Here is a 24253-nt window from a genome sequence, read left to right on the forward strand (position 1 = left end):
ACCATATATTCATGTCCATGCAGGTTAATCCTTCTTCATATTCTTCAACTCGTGTTTACATCCCAGACTACGAAAACTCTTCTGTCCAGTTTGATTTGTCTATGCAGCAAGAAATTCGTGGAATCCATGATTCGCATCGTCCACTTCTGATTCCAATAATTTTCGATGCTAAATATAGACACGTCGATGCTGACAAAATGTACTTTACACATGGGTCGCTAATAGAAGAATCAACGGGATTTGGAGTTTTTAACGAAATAGCTACCGCCTCATATAACCTCCATCCACCATGCTCGGTATACATCGCATAGCTGCTCTGCGAAGTAGTTCCACCTCCCCGTGATGCAGAGTAAAACGTGTCTGCATTATTGCAGATGTACGGCCGAGAGAACTACACACATGAAGACCTTTGCAATAAATTCGGATTATGAACATGGAACAACTATTGGAAACCGACTCCATTTGGTGAAGGTGTAACGCTGAACCGTGCCGATGTACCTGGAAGGCTGGCGGGTCGCTAAGTCACGCCAGTCCCAAACGGTAGCCTGTGGGGCACCAGGACACACCCCACAGTCCTTGCTGCGCTGAGCAGGTCACTGGGGCAGTGGACCGTATATTTACCTCGCTACTCGTGGGATCTAACATGAATTCGAACAAAAAACAAAACAAAACGTGGATGGAAGCGAATGAGGCGGAGAAGTACGCTAGTCCTAGTCCGTTCGTCAGGAGCGGGCTAAGGCGCTCGTCGGTTAGACAACTCGCCGAGCCGGTGAGGACGCCTGTAGATAACGTAGAGAGCGGAGACCCTTTCGCCCAAGTTCAGCAGGCAGTCGAGGAACTCCTAAGCTCCCCGGAGCTTCAGGACCCTCAGACCCATGTGGAGCTAGCGGTTGCAATGGCTGGAATGCAGGATCTTGTGGATTGTGTTAGGAAGAAGTCTACCATCCACAAGGAAGTGCGGGAGAAGCTTGCAAATGTGATGGCGATGTTCGTCAAGGCGAACAGAGCGGTGGTGAGCCTGCTCACTGTACCGTAGTGCGTAGTGCCGGAAGAAGGCAAGTGAGGATGTTGCGACCCCTCTTCGGGCGGATACAACTCGAAGAAGGTCAGCGTCTGCGTGCAGACGGATGGCGGAGAGGAATTTGTCGGAAACGGCAAACGTAAACGAGGGTCTCCAGGAGAAACAAGGCCAGGAGCCTTGAAGAAGCGTGCCCGGGATCCTACGGTCCGGCAGGATCCGGGCGTTAAAGAAGATGGAGGGAAAGGTCAAGTTTCTGAAGCGCCAACCGGGAGGCAGACGGTTGAGCGCAAAAGAAAAAAGGCCACGAAAGCCAAACCCAAGTCCAAGCCCAAACCCAACCGGGTCGAAGACAAGAGGGAGGCGTTGGTCGTGAAGGCAGGCGGGACCTACGCCGATGTCCTCCGCCAGATCAGGACAAACGATAGGCTGGTGGGCCTAGGAGGTGATGTGAGAAAAATCCGCCGAACGCGTTCAGGCGAGATGATCCTTTGACGTGGCTCGGCTGCACCTTCGCGGGGATAGAAGCGGTTCACTCGTAGGGGAAAGAGTATTTACGCCGCGAAATACTCTCGGGTCGGGTGACTTCACGTCGTCAGCGGGTGAGTCACCTGAGTCGGTGTAGGATGAATTCTTCGCCGGGAATCATCCGAGTAGTTTTCGTAAAGCCCCGGACATGTGTTGTGACAGTCGCGTGTCCAGCATTAGCTGCTCTCGATTGGGCACACGGACGGGCAAAGAGGAGAGGGCCTTGAGCCAAACCAAGTGGAGCCAAGATCTCGAGAGGAGAGGTCATTGGTCTCTTGCAGGTGTCTCTAACAGAGGCGGAGCGGCGCACGATAGTCTTGGAAACCAAGCGAGCCTTGAATCGTAACAAAAGGCAGGATATATATGCTGGAGCATTGACTCGAACTGGAGTTTGCCGATGAGCACTTAAGCGCGGACTTGGTTTCCCATCTCCGGTACAGATGGGAATTATGGACTTTATAGCGTAGGGGTACTTAGTATCATGAGTCGTCCAATTGCACTCATGGACCCAGAGTAGCATACTGGGGGTACTCGGTCGCTCACCGTGCCTTGGAATGCAATCCGTAATAAGGATTTAACACCTGGGTGATCTACTAATAAAAAAAAAACATCGCATAGCTAGGAGCCATTTACTGGGCGTTGGACAGCGTCGTTTCAAGATCAGTAGCACACTACTATATTATAACGGACAGCCTCAGTTCTGTTGAAGCAATCCGTTCAATAAGACCGGAAAAGCACTCACCGTATTTACTCGGGAAGATACGGGAAATTCTGAGTGCTTTATCAAGACACTGCTTTGCCATCACCTTCGTTTGGGTCGGTAGAAGTCAACACGTAATACCGTGAAATCGTCTTCAACGAATTTTACTTTTTAGTTCGAATGAGTTGGGTCGGTGGACGATTATTCCAAAGGTAAGCCTCAAACCCTGGTTTAATAGATTGGACCTGGTTCGGGATTTTATTCGTATATTTTCCCGTCTCATGTTCAATCATTATTCCTTAGTCGCGGTACTCTATCGTTTTGACATTGCTGGCAGCAATTTTTGTGTTTGTGGCCAAGGTTTCCATGACATCGAGCATATTGTCTGGTCGTGTGAGGTCTATCTTGTCGTCAAAACGAATTTAATAGACAGAGGAGAAGTTTTACTTTTCCGGAAAAAAATAGTAAAAATCGTTTTTTTGTCTAGCGAACCGTATTATACAAAATATCAAAAAAGGTTGTATTGGAAAGGAAATTCAAAAAAGTTTAACGAAAATGTAAATTTAGGGAGGTTGCATTGAAAAATGAAGGTGATTGAAAAAAATAAATAGATCGGTTATTTTGTTATACAGCTCGATTTGGGACACTAGTAATTGGTAAAAAAAACTATTTCCAATTCTTTGTAGAAACCCCGAATTCTAATCATTCTTATGTAGGGTCAGGAATCAGAACTTAATGATCGAAAATAACTTCCTTCTGGGTCGAACAACTAAGAAATCTCAATTCATCTGTGATCCAAGCCAAAAGTAGGTACTTTCGACGTGGGTGGTGGTATCAATTTTCATGACCTACCTTCATAACTGGCTGCAAACCCCCGCATGCTGCCCTGCCGGATCGTGGTGGTGTAAGTGATGAGCATCCGGCTACCTGTTGATTTAATCAAATCGTTCACTTTGCCGGAACCGCAGAACTTTCCCAAGATCGGCGATTTCTGCCAGTAGCCGTCTCGAATTTCCAAAAAATCCGACCGGCAGTTGTTCGATTTGTAGATGTCCTGGTCGATTCCAGTGGGAGGAGGCAAAGAGGATGCGATGCGTGGGATTGACAGCCGGAAAGGGAAAGAGAATTAATATCACGAAAATTAACTTGCAATCAATGAAACACTGCTACCCGGAAATTGATGAAGCTGTGCAATTGCGCTGTATCGGGTGAACGCAAAAGGGGATTCAATTGAAATTTAAATTTATGCAGATCGAGTGCGGAAACGCGCTGACAAAGTTCCGATAACTGAATCGCTTCATAAATAAATGTCGATTGAGTCCGTGCGATAGATGCTATCAGGTGGAGCAGCCAGCAAATGTTCTGGCTGGTTGTTTGCTTTATTTGACGGCGGGAAAATGGTTTTTTGTACCCAACGCCCATTGAATGGTTTCTCAAAGCAACTGTGGGTGTACAGAATAGTTCACCGGTCGGTTTCGACTAGTATAGTTACCCCGTGAAATAATCCACTGTGAATTTTTGCCCTGGATATCCATAAGGATTGATGACCGCAGAAAAAGGGCGTTGTAAAGCTAGAGCTGGGAGTATAAATCACGTCCACCGGTTCGTTTGAAAACCATAAAAACTAATTACAAAAGCCATTCAGGAAAGCAAGGAATGGCGAATCGGAATGCACTATCAAATAGATTGCATTTCCTCAAAGTGGTTCTTGAAATTTACATGGGACTTTTCAGTTGAATTTTAGTCCATTATTGAATCTAATTTAATTTTATGTGGCAGTCTCTGCAGTCGAATGCAGAATTGTCATTCTCCTTTGAAAAATTCATCTGGAACAACCTTTGTTTCAGATTAAGCAAACTATTCTATTCTCTTCTATTAGGATTTCCTGTAAAAATTATTTTAAAAAGCTTACAATTTCTTCTTTAATTTTTTTAAGATAAATTTACTGAAACTTCTTAAAAAATATAAAATTATACAAGAGATTCCAATAGAAAAGATTTAAAACCCTAAAGTTAGGCAAAAATTTAAAATTTAAGATTGAAATTTTTGAAGAAAATATTAAAATTGAAAATAAAATTGAGAACTATTTTTTCTGTTGTGTTTGAATGAAAATTGTTACCTTTTGTTGCTGTTGAAAAGTTTAAAGCATATTATTAATTTATTTAGACAACGATGCTTGACGTTTTTCAAATTTGAAACGCTTTTTTCTTTTCAGGACCAGAACTTTTTTCTAGAAATCTTACTGAACGATCACTACAGATCGTCAAAATTTTTCAAAATGATTTGCTACCAAGAAAAGCAATAAAATCTATTTTTCATTGAGAGAAATAATATGTATTGGAATATAAGTTCTAACTTTCTTCACTTAGCATATTAAGGATCTAGAAAAAATCTAAGCAGAGAAACAACGAAATATGGCATCCTATATCTCAGAAGCCACTGGACCAAATCCTATAAATTAAGTTTTTATGAGTTACCGGAAGTGTTGTATTAAATTATGTAAACTATAGTTTCATTGTTAAATTCAAAACATTTGAGTTAAGATGCTAAGTGCAGATCACTTCCCGCGACTAAAAAAACGAGACATCTCGTATTTGATCCACAATGCACAATGGGTGTATAAATCGCGTAGGAATTCAATAGTAACGCTCCTACATGAACCAAATCTATGAAAATATACTTTCCTAAAGTGAAAATGTCCGGAAAATCGATTGAACATAGTTTTAGACGCCGCACAAGCTTACAAACGCAGATATAGTGCCTTTTTAACCCCTAACTCTCCTATGTATTGTAAACAGAAAACCAGAAAAACACTAATTTAGTCTAGGAATCTTGTGTGATTTTTTTCGAGAAATCCAATGAAGGCTGTTTGAACCATCGCAGGCATTGGAAAATGGAATTTTGACCGTTTTACCCTCAAAGCCAGTTCGGACTTGAACATTTTGAATGAAATTAGACCTATCTTGTGTGATTTCTTCTGAGGATTCAACAGAAGGCTGATTGAGCCACTGCACGCATCGTAAAACGAAGTTATGGTCATTTTACCCTCAATTTCTCTTAATATAGTTAAGAAAAAGTGGTTCGGACTAGAACGATTTGGAGAAACTATGACCTACTGTGATTTTTTTCGAGAAATCCAATGAAGGCTGTTTGAGCTACCGCACGCATTGGAAAATGGATGACCGTTTTACCCTCTATTCCCCTACAATTTTTCAATCAATTGAAAATTTTGAACCAAATAAGACCTATCTTGTGTGATTTTTTCTGAGGAATCAAATGAAGGCTGATTGAACCACTGCACGCATCGTAAAACGAAGTTACCCGTTTTACCCTCAATTTCCCTTAATACACTTAAGAAAAAGTGGTTCAGACTAAAACATTTTAGAGAAAATGTGACCTACTGTGATTTTTTTTCGAGAAATCGAATGAAGGCTATTTAAGCCTCCGAACGCATTGGAAAATGGAGTTAGGGCTGTTAATTCCCGTATCTTTTTTACATATTGCAAAAAAGCATGTTCGGACTTGATAAATTTAATCCAAAGGGACCTATGTTTTATGATTTTTTCTGAGGAATCGAATGAAGGCAATTTGAGCAACCCACGCATTGTAAAATGGAGCTATGGCTGTTTTATCCACTATTTCCCTATATTTTTCAATTAATTCCGAATAAAACAAGTTCTGTCTTCAAAATTCTGAACCAAATGATACTTATCTTGTGTTTTTTTTCAAGAAATCAGACAAAGGCCCTTATTCTGCGCCGCGCATGAGGTGACGATTGTCACCTCACCTCGAGTCACCGTGAGATTTGTCACCTTATTCCCGGAGTCGTTGTGGGTAAAGTGACAGAGGTTCACTCTAGGTGAGTGACCGAATGAACACATCTGTCAAAATGGTAGAATTTTGCTGGTGTTGTTTGGATTTTTCTCTCGCTTCGGATTTTCCGAAGTAAGTTTTTAGAATTTCGGGCTAGAATTTCGGTTCGAAAATGGCCATCATCGGATGGTACGGTTACAGCAAGCTGCTTGAGGAAGAAAAACGGACGATTTGTGCGACGTAAGTGCAAATTTCGTTCATCAAAGCTAAGTTCGGATCTGGGTCATATTGCCGGGGAAAAAAAATCAGATGCCGACGGCTGCTGCTCCAAAAACCCAGCGCACAAAAAGGCGGTGTTTGTTAACCATTTCCAAAGGTTTATCAGGTATGTAAAATAATTTGTGTTTTGTACCTGAAACTGTTCGATCATCCAAGAGAAGTTAAGTTTTTTTTTTCGTTTTCAGTAATGGCGAATGCTGCCGGTTTATATATTTTCCTCAACTAAAGTTACCCCCGTGGCATGCCGGAAGTTGTTATCGCCTGCCAGATAGGAGATCATGGAATGCCGAGCATTGATCGAAACCAACGAAATAGCAGCAGCAGCATCAGATTCAAACGACAAATTTCAGTTACATAAACCTAAATCCGGTTTTCAATTTACAATAAAATTGTATTTCAAACTTCAATTCGAAAACACTCAGAATTGTGCTTCAGCTTTAACGTGTTTAAATGTTCTGACTTGTCGCTTATTGAATCGTTAAAGTCCCGTAACAAACAAGCTAATTGAATCTTCACCTGTATCCTTCACTTGAATTCCACATTTTTTATTGAAAAAAAATCTTTACATAGCATATTATTAAATCAAACTTCAATTAAATCTGAATTTTGGATTTCATTAGAAGATCATACTTTCCATTCAGTATTCCAATCCAAATTACATATTTGAGATAGCAATGAAAAAGTTTCAATATATTTAAAAATCATATTTGCTAATAAATTTGCTTAATTTTATTTCCAAAACTATCATTCATTAGTATAATTAACCATTTAGAGCCTTACATTGTGATTTACATAAATTCTCGATTAAATTTCTATCTTGTCACCACCTGAAAAGGTACCGACAATTGTCACCTAAAATCGTCACCCGAATGCGACGATTCTCACCCACGGTGACTACGAGAATAGGGTAAGAACTCACAAAGTTCATCCGAAGTGACGTTCCTCACCTAAACCGACTGCTGGAATAGAGTGACTTGGGTGACTCTACTATCGTCACGTCACTCGAGGCGCAGAATAAGGGCCAAAGGCTATTTGGGCCACTGTTTCGTAAAACTTCGGAAACACACAAGATAGGTCGCATTTGCTCCCAAATCCTCCAGCCCCAACAAGCTTTTTTTTTAAATATAGGGGGATTACATTAGGGTAGAACTGGAAGTATGGGAAAAATTGATGATCGAGTTTTGAAAACCGACCAAATAAATTTTGTAGATTGGCCCAAAAATTGGCCTGTGCCAAATTTCAGCTCAATTGGAATTGTTTTAGAGGTGCCTCAAAGCGCTCAAAGTTACGTTTTTTGACCCAAAGTAACCAAAGAGGGGGGTAAAGGACATATTGCGGACCGAATACGAGACCGAATCGAGATCTTTTTCCCAGCAAACATAAAATCGCATTAAAATGATAACTCTAGTCATTAAAAACGTTACTGCGAATCGTAATTCCAACTAACGCAAGTAAAAGGTCGTAAAAATCGTTACTTGAAGTCGGATTAAATGGTTTAAATCGGATATGATAAAAAGTCCGCCATGTTTGCAGATGTTGAAGACGATTTCGTTCCCTTGCTTTCTCCCGCGTGGGTCTCAAGTGAGAGAACAGCTTCGTTGTTCTCTTTGTGACCAGCAGTGCAACCAGTTGTGCTCTCTTGCATTCTTTCAGTATGTATGGATAAGGTGTCGTATATCGTCCAAACCGTATAAAGGGTGATACGGTCAAAATTTGGTCAAGGGAAAACGCGTGTAAATCGGTGAAATCGTTTATTTCAAAAATAAAATTAAATTTCTTTTTCAAGTTTAATTAGGCCAGAACAAATTTCAAATCCTTCTTTTGTCACTCAGAGTTGGAACATGAGGGGGACAATAAAAAATATTGCGAAGAACAAATAAATTGGAATAAGTTGCACGAAAGCTTGTATGCAACAAAATCACATACTGCAGGGATGAGCAAACCGCGGCCCGTAAGACCCTGTTGTGCGGCCCGCGAAGCTTTTTTCATTTTTTTATACCTAAACTTTTTTTTTTCTACAATGGATTGGATGGAAAATTTTTATGACTTGCTTAAATATGTACTTATATGCATATGCCCCACACTCATTCAGATTGTTAACTTTTTTCTGGCGTTTTAAGCATTTATTATGTTCTGTTCAAGGCATAAATGCAATATTGTTCTTTGGCATATCGTAATTTTGGATTTTTTTTTTCAAGGTACATTATTCTTTATAATTTAACTTCTACCACTTTGAAAAGCAAAATCCATCAATGTGAGTCGGAAGAGCTGCCAAAAATCGTAAGCTACACATGATTAAAGGAATGAAGTCATTAGGCGCCGTACACAAATTACGTAACGCAAAAAATCTAAAATTTAGACCCCCTCCCCCTCCCCCATGAAACAATAAGTAACGTTTGATGGGACCCCCCTTCTACAGTTACGTAACGCTAAATACCCCCCCCCCCCCACCCATATTCAATTTTGAAATTAAAAGTTAAGTATACAAAGTAACGGGGGTTCTCATCTGGGCCCCCGTCAATGGTAGTAATAACAATCCGAGATATTAACCAAACAATAGCGCCACAAAGTGCTCCATACTAGAGTTTAGCTTTTTTAGGAAGTTTCTAGGAACATGCATATAATTAAAAGGAAATTAACTCCTAATGTAATTTTTTTATAATTATTGGGCAAAATTTTGTCATTAGAAGGTACTTGCAGGACACGCCGACAAAAATATATTTGATTTCTTACAACAATTTTTGAAAAATGTGCAAACAGTTCTCACATAAGAGCAGAAGTTTCAGAAGTGCATTTTTCATAAATGAAATACAACTCTTAAATAAATCTATAAAAAATCTAAATAATTTGAAATCTTCTTCCAGTACAAAAAACAACTTAAATACTCCGTTGATTCCAGAAAAAAAACCATCTAATTTGTTACTTTGGTTAACAGAAATCAGGATAAAATTCCAGTTTTTTCAACCAGTTTTTCCCCCTTTTTTGTTTTCCAAAATAGAACTTTCGTAAATTTAGCTTACAAATATCTCGTACAATTTTTTTGAATGAATGTTTTTGTGAAAATATCACTTTTTTATTCAAAAACTTTTAAAATACTTACGGTTGCGTTCAAAAAAGAATGAAATCGCGTGAACCAGCACACCCACCTTCAACTTTGACGAGCTGCCATTTCTCTCTCGGTTGATATTTTTTCACGAAAATTTTATACAATCTAGTTCAACTATCCAACACTCTATGAAATTTGAAGTCTTTACAATGACGGGAAACAAAGATAGAGCTTTTTCCGTAAAAAAGGGAAATTTGGAATTGCTTGACTAAACTTGCTGTATCTTCGACAGTTTTAATTTAAAAATCTTCAAAATTGGTTCAAAGATGTGAAAATGTTTGATCTAATACCAGCCCAAGTTTCGTCAAAATCGATGAACGTGATCAAAAATGGTACCGGGTAGAAAATCAGGTTCCTTATCGCCCAACACACGATTTCATTCTTTTTTGGATGGATGTTTGTATGGAAAACATCGTAATCCATGTATTCTTGGTTTTTTCTTTCACAAAATCAAAATTTGTTACAAAGAAGGTTGTAAATTGATAGAAACTTCATTCCTGCTTTGTTTTGGAAGAGAAAAAGTTTCAACAGAGTTCAAAATTCAATATTTCTCCTTGATGACGCATGATCTCATAATTTTTTCCATTAGTTTGTTACGTAACTGAACCAAGTTCCCCCCCTCCCCCCTATGTCACAGTAAGTAAGGCAGACTCAACCCCCCTCCCCCCCCTACATGCGTTTCGTAATTTGTGTACGACGCCTTATATTCGTTTCAAGCAAAAATAAAGTTGTATGATAGAAAATATGCTCAGCAGATAATTTTTTTTAATAACTCTATCTATTTCGGTAAAAAGGGTTGTTCTGGCAAAAAATTAAACCAAAACCTTGTGAAATATTCATAATTTCTGAATATTTACAAAAATTACGAAAGTTTAATAATATAGCCTAGTTTAATAATATAGCGATTTTAGTTTTTTTTATCAGTATGAAGTATCGAAGTTGCCGACAAAACTTAATAGTTCTTAATAAAACAATAGATATCTGAAATTCTGTGATTCGACCCAAAAGGTTCTTGACGATTATCTGTGATCCTTTTTCAGAAATTTGATAGAAAATTTATAAGAAACATCTATCAATTGGATTATTTCACTTATAAAGTTATAATTCGCATTCCATATTAACAAAGTCCAGAGGCCGGCATTAAAACGCTATTCGCCAATAGTTCGCTACATTTTTGTTGGTATATTATTTTTTAACTTAATTTTAAGAGAACTTATGGATGACCAAACTCCATTGCCTTATTGGAAATCACAATCATCCGCATTCTTGCTTGAATAATTTCACCAGTTTGAATTTCCGTTACTTCAGCAGAAATCTCGTGAGAAAATAAATTTGTCAACATAAAAGTAGCGGACTAATTAGCGATTAGCGATTTATCGCCAGACACTAGAAAAAAGGCATGTATCAGCATTCTTTCTTGACTGATTGCTTTTGATGGAATTTATCCGCTAGTTTAAAAAAGTTTGGTGAAAAAATAAGTGAAAACGAAAGATATCTAACAATAACGAACCAAGCAAATTCACGATTAGCGTTTTAATGCCAAACACTGCCAAAGTCATAATAAAACTTTAGAAATCCTTTCCCAATTTAAATTCTAGATTCAGGAATGTAGTTTTGAAGATATGGTTGCTTAAAAATATGTGAAATTGAACATTTCCTGTGATTTGGGCAACCTTCAATATCGGGTATTTCAAAAGTCGTGTTGAATTTATGTTTTTAATCACGTAAATTCGTTTTATTTTCCCTGTTCCTGATTTGTTTTAGCCAAAAATATTCAGTTTTAAAATATGATGTAAAGGTCTGCTAATTATAAAAAAAATTATTTTATGTGCGGCCCGCCGACAAGATTTCAAATTTAAATTGGCCCGTTGGTTCAAAAGGTTGCTCACCCCTGACGCATACTGTATCATTGCACAAAACATATAAATCAAGTATATTTTTATCGAATTATTCAACCAAATCAAGAATACAAAAGGTAGAATAACTCCCATCTTCCAAAATTTGTTTGTTGGTCTTGTAAACTTTCGGATAATATTTTTTTTTTTAGAAATTTACTTAAAATACTTCAAACTTTATTTATTTCCCCCTTCGGGTTTTTTGGAAATTTTGAAGGGGGGGTGACAAAAGAAGAATCTGATATTTGTTCCAGCCTTAGTATAAAATTCAGGAAAAATATTCAGTTAGGCTTCCGCTTATCCAAATCCGAATTGCCGGGCCTTACGCTTAACCCCTGTCATCAGATTTTGTACAGCCATCTTGTCCACCTTCTTCGCCGCAGAAAGCCAGTTTGCTTTGAACTGCTGCTCTTCCTTAGCAGTTTTTTTGGTCTTCTTTAGGTTCCGCTTGACAATAGCCCAGTATTTCTCAATTGGGCGGAGCTGTGGCGTGTTGGTAGGGTTCTTGTCCTTGGGAACCACCTGCACGTTGTTGGTGGCGTACCACTCCATGGCCTTTTTACCGTGATGGCAAGATGCCAAATCCGGCCAAAACAGTACGGAACAACCGTGTTTCTTCAGGAAAGGCAGCAGACGTTTATTCAAACACTCTTTCACGTAAATTTCTTGATTGACAGTCCCGGAAACTATGAAAGTGCTGCTTTTCAAGCCACAGGTACAGATGGCTTGCCAAACCGGATATTTCTTCGCGAACTTTGACAGTTTCATGTGCTTGAAAATATCTGCTACCTTTCCCCTTCCTTTTGCTGTATAAAACTCCTGTCCCGGAAGCTGCTTGTAGTCGGCTTTGACGTAGGTTTCGTCGTCCATTACAACGCAATCAAACTTCGTCAGCATCGTCGTGTACAGCCTCCGGGATTGCTCTTTGGCCGTCGTATTTTGTTTATCATCGCGATTTGGAGTCACTACCTTTTTGTAAGTCGATAGTCCGGCTCGTTTTTTGGCACGATGCACGGTTGTAGACGATACACCCAGGTTATTTGCGGCATCTCGGAGAGAGAGGTTAGGGTTTCGCTTGAAACTATCGTCAACTCTCTTTGTCGTCTCAGCGGCTTCCGGTTTTCGATTTCCCCCGATCCAGACTTCCTGGCTGTCGACAAACGTTCCCCAAACACTTTAATTACATTTGTAACGGTTGATTTGACAACTTTTAGCGATTTTGCAAGCTTTGCGTGCGAGTAGCTCGGATTTTCGCGATGCGCGAGCAAAATTTTGATACTCTGCTCTTCTTCCTTAGACGGCATTTTGACAACTGAAGAGTGAATTCCAAACTCAAAATAGGAGCGACATTCTACACACACACACACACCTTCAAAATGAAGGGTGTTCAGGTTTTTTAAATGCAAAATTGAAAGAAATACGTCAAGTTGATATTGACCAAATTTTGACCGTATCACTTTACAAAAAAATTGTGATTTTGGTTTGGCTTTCCGGTAGAAAAACGGAATTTGCTAAAGAAGCGCAGATTTTTAAGGCTGCTGCTGATGATTTTTTTGTTATGATTTGGCCTTCCGGTAGATAAAGACGGAATGGTTTTAGAAGCGTAGATTTTTAGGACTGTTGAGGCTGATTTGCTTTGATTTGGTCATCCGGTGGTAAAAGACGGAATTGGCTTGGAAAGTGCAGATTTTTAAGGTTGCTTATACTGATTGTTTGCTTTGATTTGACCTTCCGGTAGAAAAAGATGGAATTGGCTTAGGAATTGCTAATTTCTAAGCCTGCTGCTGTTACTGCTTGTTTGTTATGATTTTGTTTTCCGGTGGAAAAAGACAGAATGGCATGGAGGCGCAGATTTTTAAGACTGTTGCTGCTAATTGTTTGTTTTGGTTTAGTCATCCGGTGTAAAAAAAAACGGAATGGATTTGGAAGCGCAGATTTTCAGGCAGCTCTTGCTGATTGTTTGCTTTTTGGCCTTCCGGTGTGGAAAAAGACGGAATTGGCTTCGAAAGTGCAGATTTTTAAGGCTGCTTTTTCTAATTGCTTGCTTCGATTTGGCCTTCCTGTGAAAAAAAAACGGAATTAGCTAAGGAAGTACAAATTTTTAAGACTGCTGCTGCTGATTGTTTGTTTTGATTTGGCCTTCCGGTGGAAAAGGACGGAATTGACTTAGGAAGCGCAGATTTTTAAGGCTGCTGCTAATGACTGTTTGTTTTGAATTGGTCTTCTGGTTGGGAAGGCTGTTTCTTAGAATACTATCGAGTTATTCCGGCTCTCGTAAACAGAGACAGAGTGACAAGAAAAGCACAGTTTGAGAAAGTTGTTGCTAAGAATGTTTTTAGATTGCCCCGACCCTGGTAAACAAAAACAGAGCGACAGGAAAAACACTGATTGGGAAGGCTTTTGTGAAGAATATTTTCGGATTGAACGAAGAATAGGCAACAAAATAATTACAATTTTTAGATTTGAAATGCTTTTGTTGAGAATGGAATGGAGAATTGAGATGAGGGATATTTGGAATATAAAATTTTATATTTTAGAAAACAACAGTCTGTAAATAAAAGAATTTATTGAGAATATAAACAACAGTCTGTAAATAAAAGAATTTATTGAGAATAGGGTGAGAAGCAATCTGCGCCAAGCGTCACCCACTGCAAAGCCTCTTTATTGTTGATAAGAAAAACGCGTAAAACCAGAAATATCGCTTTTTAAAAAAAAATCTATAAGATTATTACGGTATTCTTGATTGTTTTCAAGCCGGAATTGAATGCCGAAACGACGATATTTTGGTATTTCAAAATTCGACATATTTTGTAGTTCGCTTGGCTACGAACGTGTAATAGCATTGGTGTATGCTTGCCAGATGGTTTAAAAAAAAGCGGGACATTTTGAAACTAAAAAGCGGGACACAGCTGAAAAAATTGGAGTATACTGTATAAGGTATTTGAACGAAAGAAGTCCTAAAATGTAAAATTTTTTAAGAAGTGCTGTTTTTCAAGTCTCAAAAATTTACGAAAATATCTCTTCCGATAATAGTAAGACAGTTGTTCTAACGGTAAAAAAATTGAAGAAAAATATCATTGCAATTGTAAGTTATGAAAGTACAAAGCGCAAAGCGCCTGGGTGCACGGTCAATTTTGAGACTATCTGTGAGTCAATTTAACCTTAATTTTACATAAGTATATTTACCTATCAATTCAAACCTTACCAGATCGGTGATGTTCAGGACTATCCGTTCACCGTGGGTGGCCGTGATGCGCCATTCGCAACGCTCCGGTTCACTCGGCGGAAATCCGGTTCCATAGCTGGGGGAGGTGAACGAGGCTGAGTTGTCCTGGAATGTGCGACCGCATTCTGGAAGCAAAGTAAAGTTCAAATTGCGAAAATGGTGTTAGGGAAATTGAATAAAGATACGTTCGTCGGTTTGATAGAACACAAACTGGCACATTTGTAGAGCAGATTTGCCTGGGCAATGTCCCCCTCGCTGAGCCGCAGCCGCTGGCCAATCTCGGGTCGCTTCCGGCCCGGTATCTCGATCGGGAATATCGTATCCAGATAGGTGCCCTTCGAGAATGTGTTCCGGGCGTAGTGCATGATGGAGTCGTAGTCATAGGGCAGGCCCAGCGAATTCACCTCGTCTTCGGTCAACTTGTTGAAATTGTACTCCTGTCCGACCATGATGTTGTTCTTCTCGATGACGACGTGATTCTCCCGATCTGGCCGGGTGTGCTCGTGCCAAAATCCAACAACATGGCCCAGCTCGTGCACCACTATGCCGAATTTGTCACAGTTTTTCCCGATGGAAATGGCCTGCGGTCCGTTGCCACGTTTCCCCACGAACGAACAGCATCTGGAATTGGACCGGGCAATAACAACAACCAGGAGAGAGCACAAAAACGAATCAATCATTGGATTTGAAACCTTGCAGCTAGAGCTAGAGTCAGTCGGCTAGTAGTCGTTTAGTCAATTGGTAGAGAGGGGTAGGCGGGGTCTATCATCGGATGAGATATGTTTGTTCTTGTGATGTTTTCATCCCACGCGCCATGACCACTACACGGCTGATTGATTTGTCAATAATTGCTCAGTCAAGGTCCTGTTTGAATGATTGATAGCGCGTTCCTGGAACGTTTCCAAGTTGTTTCAGTTGCGTTAATTTGGAATTTATTGGAAAATATCTGAGCCTCTGATCCAACTATAAAAAGTGCATTTCGGTATCGAGTTTTGAATACGGTGAATGTGTCAACATCACTATTTCAAGAAAAACGCGTTTAAAGATTGATAAATCCAAAGCTCCCAGCAAAATTTTAAATTTGCTTCCTTTATTTCTCGAAAACCAAATATCCTTCAGTTAACGTTGTACAATCAAAAAGTTGGTCTCCTTACGTACTTTTTCACCGAGCTGATAACTCCATTTATTTACATTTGGCGCATTCGCCCTATTCCAAATTCACTACCGTTTGATATTTATAGTTCAAACTCATAATAGGTATTATAAGCAGTCTATGAGTTCACCAGTATCAGGAAAGTCACATATGTATGTAGGTCACGGTGTCTTTTTTTCAGAATCGGTGGCCCGCCGTGCCTTGGAACGCTACCCGTAAAAAGGATTTACCACCTGGGTTATCAACTCATAAAAAATCACCCGGTGTTGCGTTATGCCTTCTTTGAAGGTTTCCCTGAAAATTGGACGGCTATAGGGTGTCCCTTTATGTCTAAGCACGATTTAAAGTGAACAGTATAAACACAATTTAGGAGCAAATAGTTTTTTTTCATTTTTATGTTCTCTATATTCAGTCTTTTTTTACAGAACTTACCTAGCTGAGGGTCTGGCGCCGATTGACCGACGCATAAAGGGTGTCCACGATAAAATTGCCACACTATGCCAACTTTTTAATCGTTGGGTAGAATTTCATGAAAATTTGGGTGGATTTAGTGCATAGTGCATTGTTTACATTTTGCAAGTTTTAAAGTCCTGTGATAAAAACTCGCGAAAATGGAGTCGAAAGAACAGCTCATGCGTGATGCAATCGTGAGCTTTCATCACGAGAACAAGGATCTCTCGTATCGTTCCATCGCTAAAACATTGGGAATCGTGAATTCCACGGGGTCGTGAGTGATTAAGCGGTTCGAGGAACGATTGACCACCGATCGGAAGCCCAGAAGTGAAGGAAAAAGTATTCCGTACAACACCAAAAATCACAACCGCTTAGTTGGGGCCTTCAACCGAAACCCGAACGCCTCCGTTCGGGATGTAGCTAAGAAGCTTCACCTAGGCCCAAGTTTTGCCCAGAAGACCAAAAATAAGGCTGGGCTTCGAACGTTCAAGGTACAAAAAGCCCCTAATCGCGACGAGAAGCAGAACAAGTCCTCCAAAACCCGTGCCAGGATGTTGTCCTCAACACGCTGACGAAAGTTGAATGCTGCATCATGGACGACAAAACATAAATATGTATGTGAAGGCCGACTTCAAACAGATCCCCGTTAACTGGTTTTTCACGGCAAAAAGATAAATTCAGCGTTCTGGAGCATAGGAAGGTATCCAAATTTGCAAATAAATTCCTGGTTTGGCAAGCCATCTGCACGTGCGGGAAGCGGAGTGCAGCTTTCGTGTCCCAGGACGAAGGGGAGGAGTGCCTCCAGAAGAGGCTGCTTCCTCTTTTGAAGACCAACGACGTCCCAACAATCTTCTGGCCGGAATTGGCCTCATGCCACTTTTCCAAGGACGTGCTGAAGTGGTATGCGGACAATAAGGTCAATTTTGTGCCGAAAATGTTCAACCCTCCCAACACTCTGGAGCTCCACCCCATCGAGAAGCACTGGGCGATTATGAAGAAGCACCTTCTTAAACGACCTATGGTAGTGAAGACAGTCGGGAACTGAAGAAAGTATGGGTTAACATGCAAAAAACGGTTAATTCACAGGTTGTGCAGAATCTTATGGCCGTGGTTAAGGCCAAGGTGCGGGCATTTGCGTATGGACCGAAAATAAAATACGAGTAAAATGGCAAAATAAAGTTTAATAGTTATTCTTCAATCCCTGAAAATTTGATGGCAATCGGATGAAAACTCGAATTTTGCGAATCAATTTGATCGTGGACACCCTTTAGGGCTAAGATAAAAGATCTCCACTGCTGGCAATCCGGAGCCAGCGTCTTCACTTTCTGCCAGTCAAGACTCTCGTCGACAGTTCGTATTTCGGCGGCTAGACTACGCCGCCACGAGCTTCTGGGCCTACCTCTTCTTCGATGCCCATCTGGATTCCAGTCTAGCGCCTCTCTGCAAATCTCGTTTTCATCTTTTCGCAGCGTGTGCCCAATCCATCTCCACTAACGTTCCCGAATCTCGATTTCTAGCGTCATTTGATGACATCGGTGATGTAGTACTGTAGTAGAATCAATTTCCTTTGAAGAAATATGTAAAACCATTTCTTGCTTAGACAGCACTAAGGGGCCCGGGCCTGATGGAATTCCTCCACTTCTTTTAAAAAATCTAGTAAATGAACTGAGTATGCCATTGTTTCTTCTATTTAACTCTTCATTGAAATCAGGTGTTTTTCCTCAAGTATGGAAAGAATCATTTCTTGTACCCATATTTAAGTCAGGAAAAAAAATCTGACATAAACAATTACAGGGGCATAGCCATTTTATCGTGCATACCAAAACTTTTCGAAGCTATAGTGAATGGAAAAATATATAACCAAATTAAAACACTCATTACTGAAAAGCAACATGGATTTGTTAAAGGAAGATCTACAGCCACTAATTTACTCGAGTTTGTTACCTATAATATTAGCTGTATGGATCGCGGTAATTCTGTACAGGCTTTATACACGGACTTCAGTAAAGCTTTTGACAGAATTGACATCTCCATGTTAATTTTCAAATTAAATAAACAGGGTTTCAGTTCACACCTACTGAAATGGATAAGGTCCTATTTAACGAACCGCTCACAAGTTGTTAGATTTAATGGTTCACTTTCAAAAAGTATCTCCGTTACTTCTGGTGTGCCTCAAGGCTCCCATCTCGGCCCCTTATTATTTATTTTATACGTAAATGATATAACTTGTCAGCAGTCAAATATGCTAATTTATGCTGATGATATGAAACTTTATATGAAAGTGAATAGCGAAGAAGACTTTAGAATCTTTCAAAACGAAGTTAATGTATTTAACAAATGGTGCATTAAAAGTCTGCTCAAACTTAACGTGGCAAAATGTTCCAATATTGTATTTACCAGAAGAAAATGTCAGTCATATGAAATTGTCAAACTGGGAGATGATCCTGTCGAGAGAGTCAACAAGATTAGAGACCTTGGAGTTATATTGGACTCAAAACTTACCTTTGTAGATCACTATAACCCAATAATTCAGAAATCAAACGGTATGTTAGCATTTATAAAAAGTTTCAGTTATAATTTTAAAAACCCATACACAATAAAAACATTGTACACAGCTTATGTTAGATCTATTCTTGAGTATTGTAGCGTTGTGTGGTCGCCTTTTCAAATTTTACATAAAAACCATTTGGAATCAGTCCAGCAACAATTTGTTCTAAAGTCTGCTTCATTTAATATTGGAACAAATTCTTTTGCTCATTGTGGCGCTCCTAGTGGACGGATTTGGAAACTTTTTTCACCCACGTGTCGGGAAATTCATTACCTTTCACCATGTTTTTATGTCATAACACCAAACGATAGAATTTTGTAAACAACCGCCATGGAAGCCGAACGGAGAGATCAAATTGTGCACAGTTTTCTTGAAAATCCATTGTTGTCGGTATCGAAGCTAGCTAAACAGCTTAAAATGCCCAGAAATACCGTATGGCGTGTTATCAAGCAGTACAAGGAAACATTGACGACGGCTCGGAAGCCGCATTCGAAGCGTCGGAGTGGAACTGTTGACCGGAAACTGCGTGGGAAAGTCATCAAGGCCGTCAAGAGGAATCCCAATCTATCAGACCGCGATTTGGCCAATAAGTTCCAGGCCGCTCACAGTACGGTGCGACGAATTCGTCTCCGGGAAGGAATAAAGTCATTCCGAGCCAGCAAACAGCCAAATCGGACGCTGAAGCAGAACAATGTGGCCAGAATCCGTGCTCGAAAGCTGTACGACCAAGTGCTGACCAAGTTCGACGGATGTAAAGTCTGCTTCATTTAATATTGGAACACAAACAATTGCGTGTAGTTCAGTCATTTATTAACGAATTCATAATTTGTTTTTCATACAAATGTAGCATTTTCTTTACTCTTTCATAAAAAAAAAATTAAAAAAATTATTCATTGCTGTTTCGAAGAAATTCTCGTACTCGTACTCGTAAGAAAACTGTGCACAATTTGATCTCTCCGTTCGGCTTCCATGGCGGTTGTTTACAAAATGCTATCGTTTGGTGTTATGACATAAATACATGGTGAAAGGTAATGAATTTCCCGACACGTGGGTGAAAAAAGTTTCCAAATCCGTCCACTAGGAGCGCCACAATGAGCAAAAGAATTTGTTCCAATATTAAATGAAGCAGACTTTATTCGCTTTACGAAATTTAAGATGGTCTCAGAACCAATTACCTAGCTATGAATCACGTTGCCTGCTTATAAACATGGAAACATTAAGTGTAAGAAGAGAGTTTGCTGCAATCTGTTTTGTAAACGACATAATTAATCAGCGCGTTCAGTCTGCTTATCTACTAAATCAATCAAACTTTTATTGTCCTTGCCGTCATTTAAGAACAAGAAATCTTTTCATTATAACCTCTACTCGAACTGATTATGGAAAATATAGTCCTGTTAATTGTTTAATGTATAGTTATAATAAATATTATGAGAACATAGACTTAACTATGTCAAAACAGCAGCTGAAAAAAGGTTTTAACGGTAACAGGCACCGAAGAACCTGACTTTGTAAATGTAAAGAAAAATCATTATTATTAAGCTTATTTAAAAATTGTAATCTCAAGGTTTAAGTTATTATATATATGTAGCCTACACTGTTTGGCGGAATAAATAAATAAAGTTTCTCATTTGAGATCCAATAAGTTCGTAGAGAGATCAGGCGTAAGCGTCAGATGTTTAAGAGACACGCAAACGCAAATCGGGCGTTTTCTGATCCGGGTTTCGATGTCATTCTTGGTTCCACCATCAGGCCTAATCTGGCTACCAAACTACAGGAAGCACCCCTCTTTATCAACCTGTTGTCCAGCTACCACGAAATTGGGCGGATTTACTGTGTTGAACTCCATTGAATCTGTCTTTCCGACATTGATTTTGAGACCTGCTGATTTGGAGCTTTCGATGAGATCGTTGAGTTTGCCCTGGATGTCTCGTCGTGCAGTAAATCAGTAAAAAAATGCTTGTGGGCGATCATGCCTGTGGATCATGGGGAGCAGGTGACAGTTCAGACACTCTCCGACGTAAACAGGTGTAATAATTGTGTCAGTAGTCACGAACGGCTCGGAATGCATGTCATACTAGACTGAGTCGATTTGGGGTCATGTTTGAATTTCTCAAACCCTGGAGTCTAAAAAGCATAGTTTTGGTTCAATTCTCATGCGTGTTCTTTTTGCAGATTTTTTAAGTAACGTTTACATGAGTAAATTTGAATGTTTAGGTTTGTATGGGAAAATAGAATATTTTGTACTGAAAATCAAGATCATTTTATTTTAAAATAAACATATTAGGAGGAAGAATTCATTTCCCGCTTTAACGCGGAATCCCCTTTTCAGATAAATTTAACGGTCAGTTGTCATCAAATTCTGTTTATATTTTGAAAGTATTTTAAATACGACGAAAAATATCGGGACATGCGAGATTGATTGATATTTTCAAAATCTGTCAGTATGTATGTATGTAGATAATCCACCATGGGTGCACGGATTCACCGCAGTTTCGCCAACGTATGCGCTAAATTGCATTCTTTATATTATTTGTTCGGCCAATATGCAATGCAAATCATCACATACCCGACACCATGGCTTCGTGCGAACTGTCATGTAATGAATGAATTTCGTGTATGTGTATGTCTTATTTGTAGAACAAGCAAACAGTTTCGCAACCGTATAAAATACATAACATTCTCAGTGTTATGAATCTTCGACAGGTATTCCGCATGCGTGTAGATACCTGCCCAGCTGGCAACTGATTGAACGTTCAAAAATAATATATTCAATCAAATCAATAGTTATATTGTACCAATCTTACCTCGAGATACTCGACACTTACTTGAAGCTGTGACCGACCGTATTCAATATCCATAATTAAGAATCATTCTTCAGGAATAATAGTGATAAATAAAGCGAGAGTGTTAAAATACCAGACAAACAAAAAAAAGTCTCCATGAAATAAAAATTATGAATCTAACGACGAGTTTTAGAAATAATTGGTTCAAAATGTCAAATATGGAATTAATAAAACTTGTATTTTGCAAGCGTCCCAGTCCTAATGGTCCATGCTGCTTTGAATTATTGTAGCTGGACACGTACCTATAACTATACGACCACAAACCGTGCAGGTGCATCCCGCGTTAGTTGACTAATCAAAGTAGGCAGCGCTTACACTGATACGTTTCATCACGCACGATACCTCTGTTTTATCAATCAAACAGAATGATCTTATCACCACCACGAAATTAGTTTAGAATCTTATAATAACTTATCTTTTGAAAAAATTAACACTCCTTGAAAATTTTTTCTTCGATTGAGCTCAAATAAAGTAAAAAGTTCAACCAGATTGCATCTGTCGCACTGATTTGTCATTTCACTAAATTTAATTTTAGCTCGCGCACGTAAATATTCAATTTTTCAAACTATTCAATTCTAGCGCATATGAATATAGCCCATTACTGATAAAATTCGGACAAATGCTTTGAAAATTTCTGTCTTCCAAGACAGCGAATCATCACACGAGCGAGTGACTTATCTTTCTGAAAATCATTTTGAACTTTTCCCATGACTTGCAGGTTTGCATTTTCTTCCCATTCAAATATACAACTCATTTTGCATTATACAAGCTGCAAACCATTTTCAAAATTCTTGCTATCAAACAAATTCTGCTTCAACCTCATCAACTTCGCATTTTTTTTTCAAACACACGCGAAAATACTCATCGAGCACTCGATGCAAAATGCCATATCCAAAGTTTCAACATAGAGCAGAAACGCAAATCCCGCATAGGTCACCTTCTGCTACTCAAAGCTTGCTTTGATTTATTTCGCGTATGGCCACGTTGCGCATCGGGGAGACATGTTCGGACACGTTTAGCGACTCGCGATTTGGCTTAAATTGCTTTCAATTACTTTTCGGAATTTTCGATAACATTCCCCTTTTCTGGATATTTCTACAACAACACGAAGAAGCACATTACAAAAAAAAACCAGTGAATCATCATCATCATCATCAGTTAATCAAAGCATCAATTCGATAACGGGTTTACTTGATGCAATTTTTTCTTCATTGAAAAGCCCTTTGTTTTCTGCACACGAATTCCAATTTCTTCCAAAAAAAGCTTCCACTTCCTGATTAAAACCAACGGTTAACTTTTCAGATACACTACAATTTTCGTTTTCTTTCTGAGCACTGGAACTTCAACAGATTTATTTCATCGAACTACCGAGCACCACGTATTAGTAAGGAGCAACCAAAAAACGAACCGAACTGCTTGAGCTCCCGCGCGCGACCGATATTTTCAAAATCTGTCAGTCACAATAAAATATTCTGACTGAGTTTGGAAGGTCTCGCTGCCGAAGTGACAAAAATGGAAAGCGATGGTCACTGTTCCGAAAAATTATTGACTGCACATGTTCATGACCAAGAGAAAACTGAAAGTGTCATGGAAAGCATGGTCGGTAAGCGCCTTTCTATGATCACAGCCATCGTTTTGATAATACGATATCGACAAGCATGCTGAACACTAATATAGGTTGCTGGGTCAATTTCATTAATTTATTTTCATTCTACGGGAGCAATCGCAGCTCTGGTCCCGGAAGCTATGATTTTGAAATTTGATTTGAAATTCGTTTATTTGGAAGGGTACCGTGCGCCCGGAAGCTTTGAAAATGCTGCTTTTCAAGCCACAGGTACAGATGGCTTGCCAAACCAGATATTTCTCCGCGAACTTTGACAGTTTCATGTGCTTGAAAATATCTGCTACCTTTCCCCTTCCTTTTGCCGTATAAAACTCCTGTCCCGGAAGCTGCTTGTAGTCGGCTTTGACGTAGGTTTCGTCGTCCATTACCACGCAGTCAAACTTCGTCAGCATCGTCGTGTACAGCCTACGGGATTGCTCTTTGGCCGTCGTATTTAGTTTATCATCGCGATTTGGAGTCACTACCTTTTTGTAAGTCGATAGTCCGGCTCGTTGTTTGGCTCGATGCACGGTTGTAGACGATACACCCAGCTTATTTGCGGCATCTCGGAGAGAGAGGTTAGGGTTTCGCTTGAAACTACCGGCAACTCTCTTTGTCGTCTCAGCGGCTTCCGGTTTTCGATTTTCCCCCGATCCAGACTTCCTGGCTGTCGACAAACGTTCCCCAAACACTTTAATTACATTTGTAACGGTTGATTTGGCAACTTTTAGCGATTTTGCCAGCTTTGCGTGCGAGTAGCTCGGATTTTCGCGATGCGCGAGCAAAATTTTGATACGCTGCTCTTCTTCCTTGGACGGCATTTTGACAACTGAAGAGTGAATTCCAAAATAAAAATAGGAGCAACATTCTACACACTCATTTGGCGGAACACTTGAAAGTTGTAAAATTGACCCGTTTTTGCGAACCCGCATTATCTGTCAAATAACGGGTCATTTTGTCGGGTCAACATTACACATTATTTCGAACAGCCCGCGTACGCTTCATGTCGGGTAGTTTTAGAGCTTGTCAAAATTTCAACCTTTTGTGTGGATTTGGAAACAGAAGGTAAGGCATTGTCGAAACCGACC

General features: G+C 39.6%; 1 protein-coding gene across 6 annotated transcripts in view; it reads right to left on the bottom strand.

Moving 5' to 3' along the window:
- Positions 1–24253, bottom strand: part of LOC129740444 (tolloid-like protein 1) — a 168625-nt gene that overhangs the window by 15459 nt on the left and 128913 nt on the right. For all 6 annotated transcript variants that reach the window (XM_055732118.1, XM_055732121.1, XM_055732120.1 and 3 more), the window contains exons 6-8: positions 14777–15186; positions 14545–14690; positions 3099–3300 (exon numbers count right to left, since the gene is read on the bottom strand). In XM_055732118.1, the coding sequence (XP_055588093.1) occupies positions 3099–3300; positions 14545–14690; positions 14777–15186 (758 nt within the window). The remainder of the gene's footprint in view (positions 1–3098; positions 3301–14544; positions 14691–14776; positions 15187–24253) is intronic.

Source organism: Uranotaenia lowii, chromosome 1 (genome assembly GCF_029784155.1).
Source record: "Uranotaenia lowii strain MFRU-FL chromosome 1, ASM2978415v1, whole genome shotgun sequence".
Classification (NCBI taxonomy): domain Eukaryota; kingdom Metazoa; phylum Arthropoda; class Insecta; order Diptera; family Culicidae; genus Uranotaenia; species Uranotaenia lowii.